The sequence below is a fragment of the Equus quagga genome, chromosome 1 (assembly GCF_021613505.1).
Source record: "Equus quagga isolate Etosha38 chromosome 1, UCLA_HA_Equagga_1.0, whole genome shotgun sequence".
NCBI classification, from domain to species: Eukaryota; Metazoa; Chordata; class Mammalia; order Perissodactyla; family Equidae; genus Equus; species Equus quagga.
Genome location: NC_060267.1, coordinates 47,713,776 through 47,727,750, shown reverse-complemented (window position 1 = coordinate 47,727,750; position 13,975 = coordinate 47,713,776). Strand labels below are relative to the sequence as shown.

The window sequence follows — 13,975 nt, the reverse complement described above, 5'->3', positions numbered from 1 at the left end:
TAATGAGCCTGTGCCCCTGGGCTATCATATTCACAAGTGCTTCTTAGTTCCCTCCTCACACTTAATGTGACACAGAAAGATTAGAGGGGGCTGGCATTGGTCATTTCCCTTCCATCACATGGAAAGCTAGAGTAGGTTGCAGTTGGGTATTACTTTTCCCCCAGGTTGGTTAGGCTCTGGTAAAAGTACACTTGATTAGGTTCTGGTAAAGTAGTTTCCATTGAGGGGAGGCCTTTTTAAGAACAGAATTCTCTAAGTGTATTTTAAATTGGCTATGTTTCCCTTCCATGTCAGAAACACCAGTTTTTTCTCCAACACTCACCATGAGAACTAGTAAGGCTCTTAGGGGTAAAACTAAGAAACTGTGGTCGACCATTAGGACTGCCCCTTTCTTGAGTTTTAGGTCTCATGCTTGTCCACACTGAGATTCTGGCAACATGTCAAATACAGTTTATCTTTTCCTACCCTGCTTCTTACTTGAGCAGTGATATTTGGTCTTGGACTTCTGCTCCATTGAAATTTGACTCTCCATGTCTTCCCCCCCTGTCTCTCTAATTTGGGGGGCAGTAGTTGCCCTGTGACCTTAATTCTCTGAAGAATCTAAGCAGAGTTTTTGATCTTACGTTTGTTCGGTTTTTTCTTGTTAGGATGAAGGTGATGACTTCCAAGCTTCTTATATGCTGGACCAGAAACCAGAAGTCTCCATAGGCATTTCTTTTTTTGAGGAAGATTAGCCCTGAGCTAACATCTGCTGCCAATCCTCCTCTTTTTTTCTGAAGAAGAGTGGCCTTGAGCTAACATCTGTTCCCATCTTCCTCTGTTTTATACATGGGACACCTGCCATAACATGGCTTGTCAAGTGATGCCATGTTCGCATCTGGGATCCAATCCGGCAAACCCCGGGCCACCAAAGTGGAATATGCACACTTAACTACTGTGCCACTGGGCCAGCCCTCAATAGGCATTTTTAAATTTATTTTTCCTTCAGCCTTTAAAGTTGTTCTGCAGTCTCTCCATAATCATTTTTCTGTGATTATATTCAATATATTTTCTTCATTTTTAAATTTCAGAAGTTTGACAAAGATGTTTTTATGCAGAGTTTTCCTTTTATTTATCCTTCTTTAGGTTTGCTGAACTTCTTGAATTTTTATGTAAGTTATATTTTTATAACTAAATTTGGAAAGCTTTTAGCCATTATATCTTAAAATATTTTAAGTATTAGAAATTTTCATTTCACTTATGGCTCCTTTAATTCTAGAGATTTTGTTTGGTTTTCTTTCATAATTTTCATTTCTCTGCTAAGATTCCATATCTTTTCACTCACTCTAACCACATTTTCTTTTAAAGTATTGAAAGTGCTCTAAAGCTTTTTTATGCTAAATGCAAAAATGGGAGCACCCTGCTCCCATTTTTATCTGTTTTTATTAGTTTTTATCTGTTCTTTTTTTCTTAACTATTAGTCATTGTGGTAGGCTGAAAAATGCCCCCAAATATATCAGGTGCTCATTCCTGGAATGTGTGACTATTATCTTAGATGGCAAAAGATTTAAGTAAAGGATCTTAAGATGGGGATATTATTTTGGATTCTCTAAGTGGTCCCTAAAGACAATCACGTGCATCCTTATAAGAGGGTGGCAGAAGCAGATTTAACACTGATATATAGACCAGGCAATGTGAAGATGGGTAGAGAGAGATTTAAAGACACAGGCTTAAAAATTGGAGTAATCTGGCCACAAACCAAGGAATGTTGACAATCTCCAGAAGCTGGAAGAGGCAAAGAGTGAATTCCACTCTGGAGGGAGTTTGGCTTTATTGACACCTTGATTTTGGCCCAACGACGCTCATATGGACTTCTGGCCTCCAGAATTATGACAGAATAAATGTTTATTGTTTAAAGCCACCAAGTTTTTTGTAATTGGTTACAGTAGCCACTGGAAACTAATACATTCACATTTTATAGATTATAAATGAGCCTGCATAATAATATTTACTTATATTTTGGACCTTGTGAATGATACATTATAAAAACTCTGGATTCTATTATGTGCCTAGTGTGCCACAGATCATGGGATGACCCTTCACACACAAGATTGGTGTACTTACCTAAAACAGATGAAAAGAATAGGAAAAATAGTGACCTACTTTACAGACAGTCCTGTACAAGATACTGGCACTAGTTCAATATGGACAGCTGTAGCATTAGAATTCCACTTAGAGATGTCCTTGTAAGAAAGTGGTGAAATAAAAGTCAACCCAGTGGTCAGAACTCCAATCAGTCAATCTGTTTTTCTCTGTGTTTAACATCAATGTCTAATCATTGCAGACTTATCAGAGTCTTGGTAAAATAATAATAAGTTTAACAGATCTCTAAGAATAAGAAAAAACTGTTAAAATATTTGTGTACTACCCAAATTCCCATCAGAGAGAATCTACTGCAGAAGAAACTCTCAATAAACAACTGGACAAGAGGATCATCTTATGGATTTCCTTTAGCCTTTTGAACTCCATGCCATGTAACAAAGAATCAAAGAAACTTGCTATAGAAGCTCGAGTTAATGATACCAGTTATCAAAGGAATGTTGTGTTGCTGTTATACAGTGAGGACAAAGATAACTATGCCTGAAATACTAGTAATTCATTCAGGAGTTTTCCAGTATTCACATCTTCAATAATATGATTCAATGGGTGACTCTGGTAATACACTAGAGACAGGATTTTGTATACAGGTGCAATAGAGCTTTAAGTCATGTCATCAGTTAACAAACCTGAGCAGGAAAAAGAAACATAGGTTAACTGATGAAGAAGAAAGTTAAAATTATCAAGTTTGTCCTCATAATCAGTTACACAGACAGGGACTCTGCATTCTCCCCACCTTTCTCTGTTACTTTGTATAAGAAGGACTGGTGATGTCCAGAACTACATTTTAAGTTGCAAGTTGGATGTTCACTGAACTGATATTAGTCCACTACCCTATGCTGGCTGAAGGATCTTTGTGCTGTCCCTCTGTTATAGGTAAGATAATTTTTATCTATATGAAGGGCAGTTATGCATGATAAGTGGAAAAAAGGTAGTAACCTGTTGATTATTCTACATTTGTAACATCCCACCCAAATCTATTTTTCATCTTTTCTTGCTCTGCTCCCTAAGCTTCCCTCTCTCACTGGCTTCTGTTGTTATTGTTAGTGCTGGCAAGTCAATTCCAACTCCTAGCAACTCTATGTACAGCATAGAAGAACCATGCTGGGTCTTTGTTTGCACCATCTTCTCACCTTCTGGTGCTATATCAGACAATGCTCCGCTGCCATTCACGAAGTTTTCATGGCCAATTTTTTCAGAAGTGGATGGCTATGGTCTTTCTTTGTAGTCCATTTTAGTCTGGAAGCTTTGTGGAAACCTGACCACCATGAATTGACCCTGATAGTATTTGAAACACCATTGGCATGGCTTTCAGTATTACAGCAACATGCGGCTGCCAAAATATGACAGAAGACAGGTGATGTGGTTTCATGACCAGGAAAAGAACCTGGACTGGAGCAGTGAGAGCACCAAATCTTAACCACTAGAACACCACTCTAGCTGGCTACACAGTGCATTTGGCCAAGGGGCAGCACAGAAATATTGGAAGGCAAGAGTCAGAGTATTTGCAGATTTTCATAATGCAAAGCCATGTTGGTACATTTCAAGTTACCAACATGAAGATACTAAAAGCTGAGTTGAGAAGAAACGAAGAAATGTGAAAAATTGGCTCTCCAGAACTAGTGCCAGATAGTTTCACTATTATTATTACTATCACCATCTAGCAATGGTAATGGCTTCTGACTGTTGCTAGTCTCCGAGTTTCTTAATCTTTCTTACCTTAAATTTTATTTATTTCTTGTTTCCCCATTAAACCTGTCCTGACCACTGCAAGTAGTACCTTCATTAAATCTTTTGAGCAATCTGAAATGGTGTCTGTTTCATGCCAGAATCCTAACTGATAGAGAAACCTTTCCTGTCTTTGTATTGCCATGATTTAGCAAAGATGTTTAATTCACAAAAGATGTTTTATAACTTTGTTTGATGAATTGATAATAATGTGTGCTTTGATAGGGAAGATAATTACCCCCAAGGAATTTGTGGGTAGCAAATTTTCCTCCCAATACAATTTAAAAGTTTAAAAATGTAAATAAATATTCTGAGTTCAAAACAAGTTTAGCAATAACTTATAAAGCATTTTATAAAAGCAATAAATAACCAAAGTATTTTGTAAATGTTTTATTAATTAGAACTCAATAAGAGCATGCGTTAGTAAACCAGCTGCTAAATACTAAACTCGCAGACATAACTTTTCCGAGATGAACAGTCATCCGCATAAACATATTTTCCTTCTATATATGCACAGCTATGGTTATCTCCTTTCAGAAATTTTAATCTGTGTAAAAAAAATTAAAAAGCAAGGTGTGGTATCTGAAAATGTCAATTTTAAATGCCAAGCTTAAAATTAGCAAGAATAAACAACATGAAAAAAAATAAAACAAATCAAACAAGAACAAAATAAAATAACCTGAAGATTGACAGTATTCAATAACAAAACATTAAACCTAACAGAATATTAGACAGTGTTTAATCCTACCCTGCTTGTTTAATTAGAATTATGAGTCAAATAACAAATGTGATAGAAGTTTATAAACATAATTTATAAACTCGCCTAAAACTATGCACAAATTTCTTCTAAGAGTCCAGTAAAGTTAAAAATGTAAATATCCTAAAGATGAGATTACTTAGAAAGGGCTGGCAATTCTCTCACGATTATTTCCTACATGTTGATCCTCAAATACCATGGTTCTTTCTTTTTCTTAGTTGCTCTTTCTATGCCTTATACAGGTAACATACACACACACACACACACACACACACACACATCCCACATACACTCAGAAAAGTCCAGTTATTTTCACTGTACTTACACACTTTGGATCCCTTTGATGCCATCTTCCCATAACCAGAACCCATTTGTTTCATTGATTTTGAGACCTATCCATCCTTTCATTTGAAAGATTGATAAGATTTCCTATTGGGAAAAAAATCATAAATCAGAAATGTGTGCATACTATAATCCTCTCCTTTCTGACTCAATGGTTAATAAAAGGTCTTCCAAGGGCTTGTACACATCCACTTGGTAGTAATAGAATTTTTCTCAAGATATCCTATTTGTTAATGTTCTTTCTTTTTAGCATTAAATGTTCAAATGATGGAGTTTCTCTAATTTCTCCATAAGAAAATTGGTCTAAGTAAGAAAATATCTTATACTTTTGAGAACTTCAGGTTTCCCACATTATGGGGTTAATCACTAATGCTTCCAAACAAATACAGTTACAGTACAACACAAAAGCAGAAGTGTCTGCCCTACCAGCTCTTCATTGATATCTATCTTCAGAAGATGGGAATTCAGCTTGGCACAGGCAGCATGGCTCTCTGGCCAGGTTTTGAGTTCACTGGAATGATGATAACAGCTATTTCCAAATCCAATCCAGTGACTTGAACAAAGATCACAGGAACATTCTAGAAAATATAAACATGCTAAATGCATGTTCTGTACTATGAGTAACTACTATTAACACAATTACTAGATCTTTGTGTTTGTTACACAGATAGATATTAAATAGAAAGCAAAATTTGAGCATTGTTTGTAACACTTCTGAGTAATTTTATACAACCTATAGCTAACAATAATCATATTTTGCTGATTTGACTTTTCAGTTTAAAAATTGTTATGAAATTGCACCTATAAGGAAGGTACATTTCAAATAATATTATAAGCATGTTTGACATGACTAAAATTATGCATGCATATTTAAATGTCTAAACTATATAATTATACAAACAAAAAAGGCAATTAATAAACAATTTCAATTTTCTTCAAGATTACTATTGATTTTAAATACATACAATAAAATTCAGTAATTACTTTAAAACTTGTCATTTAACTATTTAATAAATATATACAATTTTCATACTTTTATAATCTTTTTATCATCATCAGAAATACAGAGTTAAAGTTGCTTTTGTCCTAAGGAAGACAATTGCATTTTCCCCTCTCTCTTTTCCTCTCTCTCTTTCTGAGGAGAAACATTGGTTTACATTCTTCTCATCAAGGTCATTTTAAATACTGATATATATTTTCAGAGGCATAAAAACATATTATTTTGCATCTTTGTTTATTGAAATGACATCAACATATTTTTCATTCAACATTATTTTTGCAAGAAGTATACATGTCAAGGCAAGTAGATCAAGACCAATAATGTTAACATTTGTATAATAATAATATATGTATCATTACATATATATGATTATTATTATATATGTAATGGTGTATATATATATCACAGATATCCAAGCCTTTGAGTTTAATGATCAATTTTAAAATTTTTTTATCTTTTTCATGAATTTTTGTAACAAACATCCTTTTACATGTCTGCTAGTGTATCTCTACAAGAATCTATGTGAGATAAATAGTGAAGAGTAAAAAGTATAATTTTTAAAGAAAGCCTGTGTTTGATTTTACTCACCATAATTTCACCAACAGTGTATGTCTTCCTTTAATCTGCTTGGTATTTTTTAACATTTTCAAATTCTCATATTTTTACAAATCTATACCAATCTTTCAGATTTTAAATAGTATACCATTATTTAATAAAAACATTTCCTAATTGCCAGTGAAAGTGAGCATCTTTCCTTATAATAACTATACTTTGAATTTCTTCTTTTACAAATTTCTTTCATTCATATTTTTGCCTCCACCCTCACTCTACGTGTTATGTTTTATTCTTTTTCTTTCCTCTCCGTCATGGATTATTCAAATACATAGGTTCCCTTTGCAGTCTTTCCAAAACAATTAAGCTTACTGAACAAAAATACACTTCCTAAGTGATTTGCTGTGTCAATTTGCTGTCCATTGTGAAATAATAACCAGAATCACAGCATATTATTTTTGTTACTTTAATTTTCATGTTCCCACTCTTTACTCACCCTTACTGAACTGGATTTTCCTCTCTCAAATAAAGCTTCATCCCTTTATTCCTTGCCTCAGCCTCTGTTTCTTAAAACATCCAGGCAAAGACTAAGTTCCTGTTTGGTCCTTTTGTAAACATCTGTCATATTTTCCATATCAGATTTTTGTATATCTTTAATTTCACTTTTAATCCCTTTAAATATTTGAAAGACATCTAGTTTTTATTCTGTATCTGACACTTCCATTACCTGAATGCATTTCATCTAGACATTTTCTTTGTTATTTCAACTAAGTACAATTCATGACTTTTTCCCCATGCAATTTGGTATTTTAAATTAACTTTCATATATAACAAATACCTGGGTCTGATTTAGTACTCTTACTTAGATGGATGATCTACATCTGCTTTCCTGTGGTGACCTGGGATCCTCCAAACTCAGCATCCCACAGGAAATGCAAGTTTACATTCTAAGTATGCCTGACTAGGAAATTACAGGGAGGTCTTTATATTCAACTAGAACTTGAGCTAACATAGAATATTTTTCTCATTAACCTCAAGCTTTATGCGATAAACTAATTTTTAATTCTCTTGTTCACGTTAAGTGAAAGCCTCATCCTCTGCCTCTCTTGTAGCTGTTCCATCCAGACTGTTGATTTATTAAAAAAGGAAATAACCCAAATACTGGTAACTTCATAGTCAGTATATCACTCTCATTTCAAACTTTTTCTCCATTTTTAACCCTTGATGATTTCTTTTGTTTTATTGGAAAACTAGATATAAAACTAACAGTTTATTTTAAATTTTCAAAATTTTATCCATCTAGACAACTGAAGATAGGCAAGAGAAAAGGGGAAGCTGGGTTTCATTGACATATAAACATAGACGCCCAAGCTGGTGGGCATCATCCTTTAGGTGAATATTAGAGCAGCAACTCTGGTTCCCTACCTCCTCACAGTAATCTCAAACCTCCTTTCTCTTAGGGGAATAGAGCTTGAGAGGTATCTATTAACCATTGAAGTTAGAAATGCAACCACAGCAGTAGTAAAGAAATAAGAAATAAAGAGAAAAAGGAAGAAGAGAAAGAGGAAGAGGGATGCAGAAATACAGAAAGAAAGAGAAAAAAGCTGACAATATGTTTAACTGAATCCCTAGAAGACAGAAAATAAATAATATGATATTAAATGATTGAGCAAATGTGAGAAGATGACAACGTAAACAGTCAGCATTTGAGAAACTAGATTATTCATTCCTCAAAAACCTTAAGAAGATCAGACGTGGAGTCATAAAATACTGGAGGACAAGCATTAGGGATGGTGGAGATCAAGGATGGATTGAAAGTATGTTCAGAAATATCGTTTGCCCATTTTGCCTACTGAAATTTAACTTCCCATTCTCCTAGTCTATAAGATGAACAGAAGGTAATTCTTTGGGGAATTGAAATCAACAGGCTTAAGATCAAGGGGAACAAATAATTAGAAGGCAGACCTGAAAAACGAGGCCAAAATACAACAGGGCTAAGCTCCATTAGTGAATGGTGCTGCCATTAACGTCTTTTCTCCGAAATAACAGCAGGTAAATCTATTGTCCCTACAGGCAATAATAATATAAAATCCATCTTTAGATATCATAATTTCCAGAAATTAACATTTTGGGGTTGGGGGAGGAAAGGGGCATGCTTGCAACAAAATGGGCACTTGGCTTCCAAACAACTTACAACCAAGTGCCTTCTTACTCAAACAGATTCCTACTCAGCCTTTTTAATGCAACACTCTAACGTGCATCTAAATAGTCAGGATTGGAAGATATTTGATGAAAGTCATCATCATGGAGAACAAAAACATGAAATTTAAAAATGGAGAGAAAATAGAAAGGGCAAACTAAAAATCCAGAACAAAATCAATATATGTAAAATTATCTGAAATACATAATTTGGGTTCCTTCAATGATGAACAAGTTCCTGTAAAAAATTTTAAAAACCAGAGAACAAAATCCGATCTCTTGGAAAATAAAAATAAGATAATTAAAATATGGGAGAGGTACAAGCTAACGTCTGAACCAAAGCAGACTAGAACAAGAACAGAAATGTAGAAAGCAGGAGAGGAAGATAATAAAACAAAGACAACTGATAAAATTACAGAAAAAGAATCCCAGAATAAAAAAAGGAAAAACTGCTAAAAAAGGAAATAGAATGGAGAAGGCTAACAAAGAAATAACAAAAATTCAAATTAATAATCCAGCAAAAAATCAAAATAATAATTCAATTTTAAGTAGCTATGACTGTAGACTGAAAGAATCCACGGAGTATACAATTAAAATAAAAAATAGAAATAAATAAATAAGCAACTTCCACACAAAAGCATATTATTGAGACATTTCAGAAGAAAGGAATAAAATAAGAAATAAGGTAAAAAAACTTGAAAGTAATTTTAAAAATGTCACCAAGGATATCATATAAATACTGTTACACTTGTAAGTACATTGAAGGAAGAAGAAAATGAAATCATATCTTATAAAATGCATTTTTTCAACCAATAATATCTTATAAAATGTATTTTTTCAACAAGAGAGCAAAATAGAAAAACCTCTTAAAGATAATTCAAAGAAGCAAAAATATATGTCCCACGAGCTAATTCTAGGAGGTCACTAAGTTCTGAAAGAAGCAAGTAATGGTACACAAAACCTATAAAAAATTAAAATACGGAATCCATGTAGGATTTATAACACAAAAAAAAAAAAGTAAAAGAAATCCTGTGTAATTGAGCAGTTTATCTACAGTGCAGTTAATCCAGATTTGAAATAGAGACCAAAGGGCTTTAGGAGAGAGGTCATCATGTGATCATGACAGCACGTTAGGGAGAAAATGGGAAACAAGAATGGAAAGCTATGGCCATTGTTTTCTTACTAATAATGATAAGAAAACAACTTATACTATCTAAAATGAATAACTCAAAAAATAGCAGTATAAGCGTATTATTTTGAAACATAGAGGTAGTAAAGAAAGAGCTTGAAGAGTTGAGAGCATTTGCCAGTGCAAGACTAAGAGAGGAGGATGGGCAACCAAGAAACCATTGCCCTTAATTAGGTCTTCCTGTACTATTTTTAAATCAACTCTATTGAGGTGTGGCTTACATACAATAAAATCACTGCTTTGAAGTATATAATTTGATGAATTTTGACAAATGAATATTCCTTTGTAACTACCTCCCCAATTAAGATTTAGAATATTTTCATCACTTCAAAAGTTCGCTAATATTCCTTCCCAACTAATTCTCCCACACTCCCACCTCACCAGAGCAGCCATGGGTCTGATTTACATCACCGTAGATTATTTTTTAGCAACTCATATAAATGTAATTCTTTAATATGAACTTTTCTTCATCTGACCTCACTCAGAATAATGTTTTTGCATTTATCCAGTTTATGTGTATAAGTATTTCATTCCTTTTCATTGCTGAGTAGACCCTTATATGACTAAACCACAATTTATCAATCCATTCAACTGTTGATTAATATTTAGATTGCTTACAATTTTGAGTTATTTTAAACAAAATGTCTACAAACATTTGTGTATGTGCCTTTTGTGGACATACGTTTTCATTTCTCTTGCTGAAATGTTTAACAATGGAATTGCTGGGGATGTGTGCTAGTACATTGGCTCCAAATCCTTACCAACACTTGTTTCTGTCAGTCTTTTCAAATTTTAACCATGTTAGAGTGTGTGTAATAAAAATTCACTTAATTTTCATTTTTCTAATTATTTCCTATTTGGTTGATTTTTATTTTCAAACTAGGTGAATAGGAAAAAAAAACACCAGCAATATGAATAGCTAATATTTGGCATTTAGCATATTTTAAATCTCATTTTTCTCCTTATAATAATAAAATCACAAACAACAGTTACCTCATCTATATAATACTTTGGATCTTTTCACCTTCTATTGTGTCGTCTTTCTTATTTTACTCAATAAGACTATTTCCCTGAGAAGAGATTGAACATAGATAAAACTGCATTTGTTCATCATGATTCATTGAAGGTCTATGGGTTTCAGAAAAATGTAACCTTTAGCCTCAGTGATCAGAAGCAGTAGAAGTTGACTGAACAAAGTTAATACTTACCACCATTTTTAGAAGGTAGACTGGGAATAAGTGCTATTTTTTGGTTTTGCTCTTCTCTGGTAAAAAATACTATGACAAAAATAATGGTAGTATTAGTACTATTTAGGATAAAATTATTAAAACAATGTAAAAATTCAGTCTTGATAACAAGTTAATGAAATATATTGCTGATATACTTTTTGTAACAACAAATTACTTTCTCGATCACTTACAGTTTGCAAGCAAGACACCCACTGTTGTCACCAAGATTATACACAAGACCCCTAGACTCCCAGTTGTTGCTTGCCATGCTATAGATAGGTAGTCAGACAATAAAGAAAACAGAAACAATGATTAAGTTTTATCATTTCCTAGAAGTCATCAAATATGAAACTTAAAACCATTATATCTCACTCTCCAAGGGCAACTATATATTTTTCTAATTTTTAATGTGTTTGTCCTGAATAAAATTACCCCTTAGCCACAATGAGAACACCAGTTCTTCGATACCCAAATTTCCTTCCTCACTATAGCTCCTTCTTGACCTCGTTTCTCCCCTATCTCATTTGAGGCCCAAGGTATGACACCTTAACCACTCTCACCAGCATCTTCCAGCATCCTTTGCCTAGTGTTCTACAAATTAACACTGTGCAATCCTAAAATGTACTCTCTTTGCTGTCAAACTTGGAAACTAAATACACCTGGAAAAAACTTATCATGCAAATAAAAATATTGAATTCTAAATTCCATGTGAATATTAATATTCTTATATTAATCAATCAATCAATTTTTTAGTCAAGGGGAAATAACTAAATGCATTTTTTCCTTGTTGAGGTAAGAAATACTTGTCATAAATTTTACCAAAGAAATCTGGGAATATTTACCAAATTTTAACCTAGACATATGAGACAAGGAAATGCTGCTATAAAAAAGTGATATTGGATTGAACATTGCAGGAAAATAAGAACTAATTATTTCTTGAAGTATGATTCCCTTAATTTGTTCACCCCATAAGTGCATATATATACACATTACTATTCATATATTCATAGCTTATTGTCATTACCTTCTTTTCGTTTCAGAGGATGAGCAATTTGTCCAAGTCTAAACCTTTCTTATGGCCCCTTTATTCCACAACACCCCGTCTCCTCTAGAACATTTATTCTCTAAGAGGAGATTTCTCTTCCTTGCCAGTAACTTCATCATCTTTTTCTATAAACTTTGCCAGATTAGTCTAAACATGTGCTGAAATCTCTCAAAATTTAATATAATCCCTTGTCTTGATTCAGGTCTTTCATTTTTTATTGCCATTTCTCTCATGTGTTTTTTTTCAGCCATAATTGTGAAAATACTTTCTGAACTCGTTTTATTCCTAAACGCAAGCTAAAGTGCTTTCAACCCCTTAACTCTTAGTTGCAGCTTATATGATTTTCTCCTTAATCAAATAAAAACTTCAATTGCTAAATCCAAGGAAATGATTTCCCATATGAACTTTACTAGACCACTATTCTTAATTTGACACAGTTTATTTTCTCTTTCTCTCTGGTCATGTACTCACATGTACCTTCCTTGGGTCTTCCTCTGCTCAAGTCTTCCATTCTGCTTTTCTCTGTGTAAGACTTTACTCACATTATCTCTACCTGCAATCTTAGCTACTCATTTAAGTCTTTCACAACATTTTCTAACCTCTCCCTGGAGCTCCAGCCTCTAAAATCTGATTTCATTATGAACATTTTCCTCTGAACTATAAGACAATTCAAATGCCATATTTGATCTGACTTTTACTAAGTTAATCACTATTTTTCTTAATAGTGGGTAAGATGACTAATTTCCTAATCACTTAGTCTAGGAAACTTATTACAATATTATGCTCATTTCACAACTTTACCTCTTGTATCCAGTTAATCATGAAGTGTTAAAGGTTTTACCTCCAAAATATATGTTTTTTAAATAATCTGTCTTTGTTCTAACAAATTCTTTTAGTTCTTTGAATATAAGTGGTTATTTCTCCTTCATTTTTGTAGGTCTCAAACTCCAAAGCAGGCCCACAGGAAAATTCCAAAAATATTTGTAGGGCTGAATAGGACTAAACTGGATTGAAGGCTAACATCAAGAACTATTTTTTAAATAATTTAAAAATAACATGAAGAAGCAGCAATAGAATGTGTGCAATCTGCATAGTTCTCCCAAGTAACGCAATTCTGTTGGAGTTTGGGTCAACGATATTTTGGAGGAAATAAAAATATTAAAGGACTATTTCAGAGACAAACTATTCATGGCAATATCCTAAAAGAGTTGAGGAGAGTGTTGAAGATAGGAAATTAGTGCAATGTGGCAATTTTATAATGGTTTTGAGAGAAGCAATCTTCTAAACCCAAGAATCAGGATCCAGCTAATAACAAGAATACATATATTACTGTACCTTTTCTTTTTTTCCTAGCAAACCTTCTTTCGTGCTGTAGATGAGAAGAGGTAAATTTCAGTTCCATGAACTTTACTTGCTCTTCACTTGATATGACATTGCTCTGGTCTGTCTTGGGTATTCTTTGCTTCTGTTGAGACTTGGGAAATTTCAATTCTGTGTATGTTACCTCTTGCTTGTTTGCAACATCTTTGTTTTGCTTATTTTTAAGCATCTTTTTTCCAGAAAAGACAAGTTGCTTCAGTTCAGTCTTGATAACTTACTGTGTTTCTCTCTAATTTCTAAGCAATAGAAATGTAAGGAAAAGAGTTTTGATCATTGTCTCAGATCAGACAGTGAATAACGCACTCAATCTGATGCACAAGCAAACATTTAGGTATAGTATTGATGAGGCAAAAGAGGTAATAAATGTGGGTCTAAATCACTCTCCTAACTTCTCAATGTTCCTTATTCAGAAGAATAA

General features: G+C 33.5%; 1 protein-coding gene across 1 annotated transcript; it reads right to left on the bottom strand.

Annotated features, from left to right (window-relative positions):
* Positions 1–4,299: 4,299 nt before the first annotated feature.
* LOC124242216 (killer cell lectin-like receptor subfamily I member 1) lies at positions 4,300–13,726 on the bottom strand. Its single transcript, XM_046667043.1, has 5 exons — positions 13,513–13,726; positions 11,112–11,180; positions 5,390–5,541; positions 4,947–5,050; positions 4,300–4,411 (listed from the first exon to the last, which is right to left on the bottom strand). The coding sequence occupies exons 1-5, from the start codon at positions 13,724–13,726 to the stop codon at positions 4,300–4,302; spliced, it is 651 nt and encodes a 216-aa protein (XP_046522999.1).
* Between the last annotated feature and the right edge of the window lie 249 nt (positions 13,727–13,975).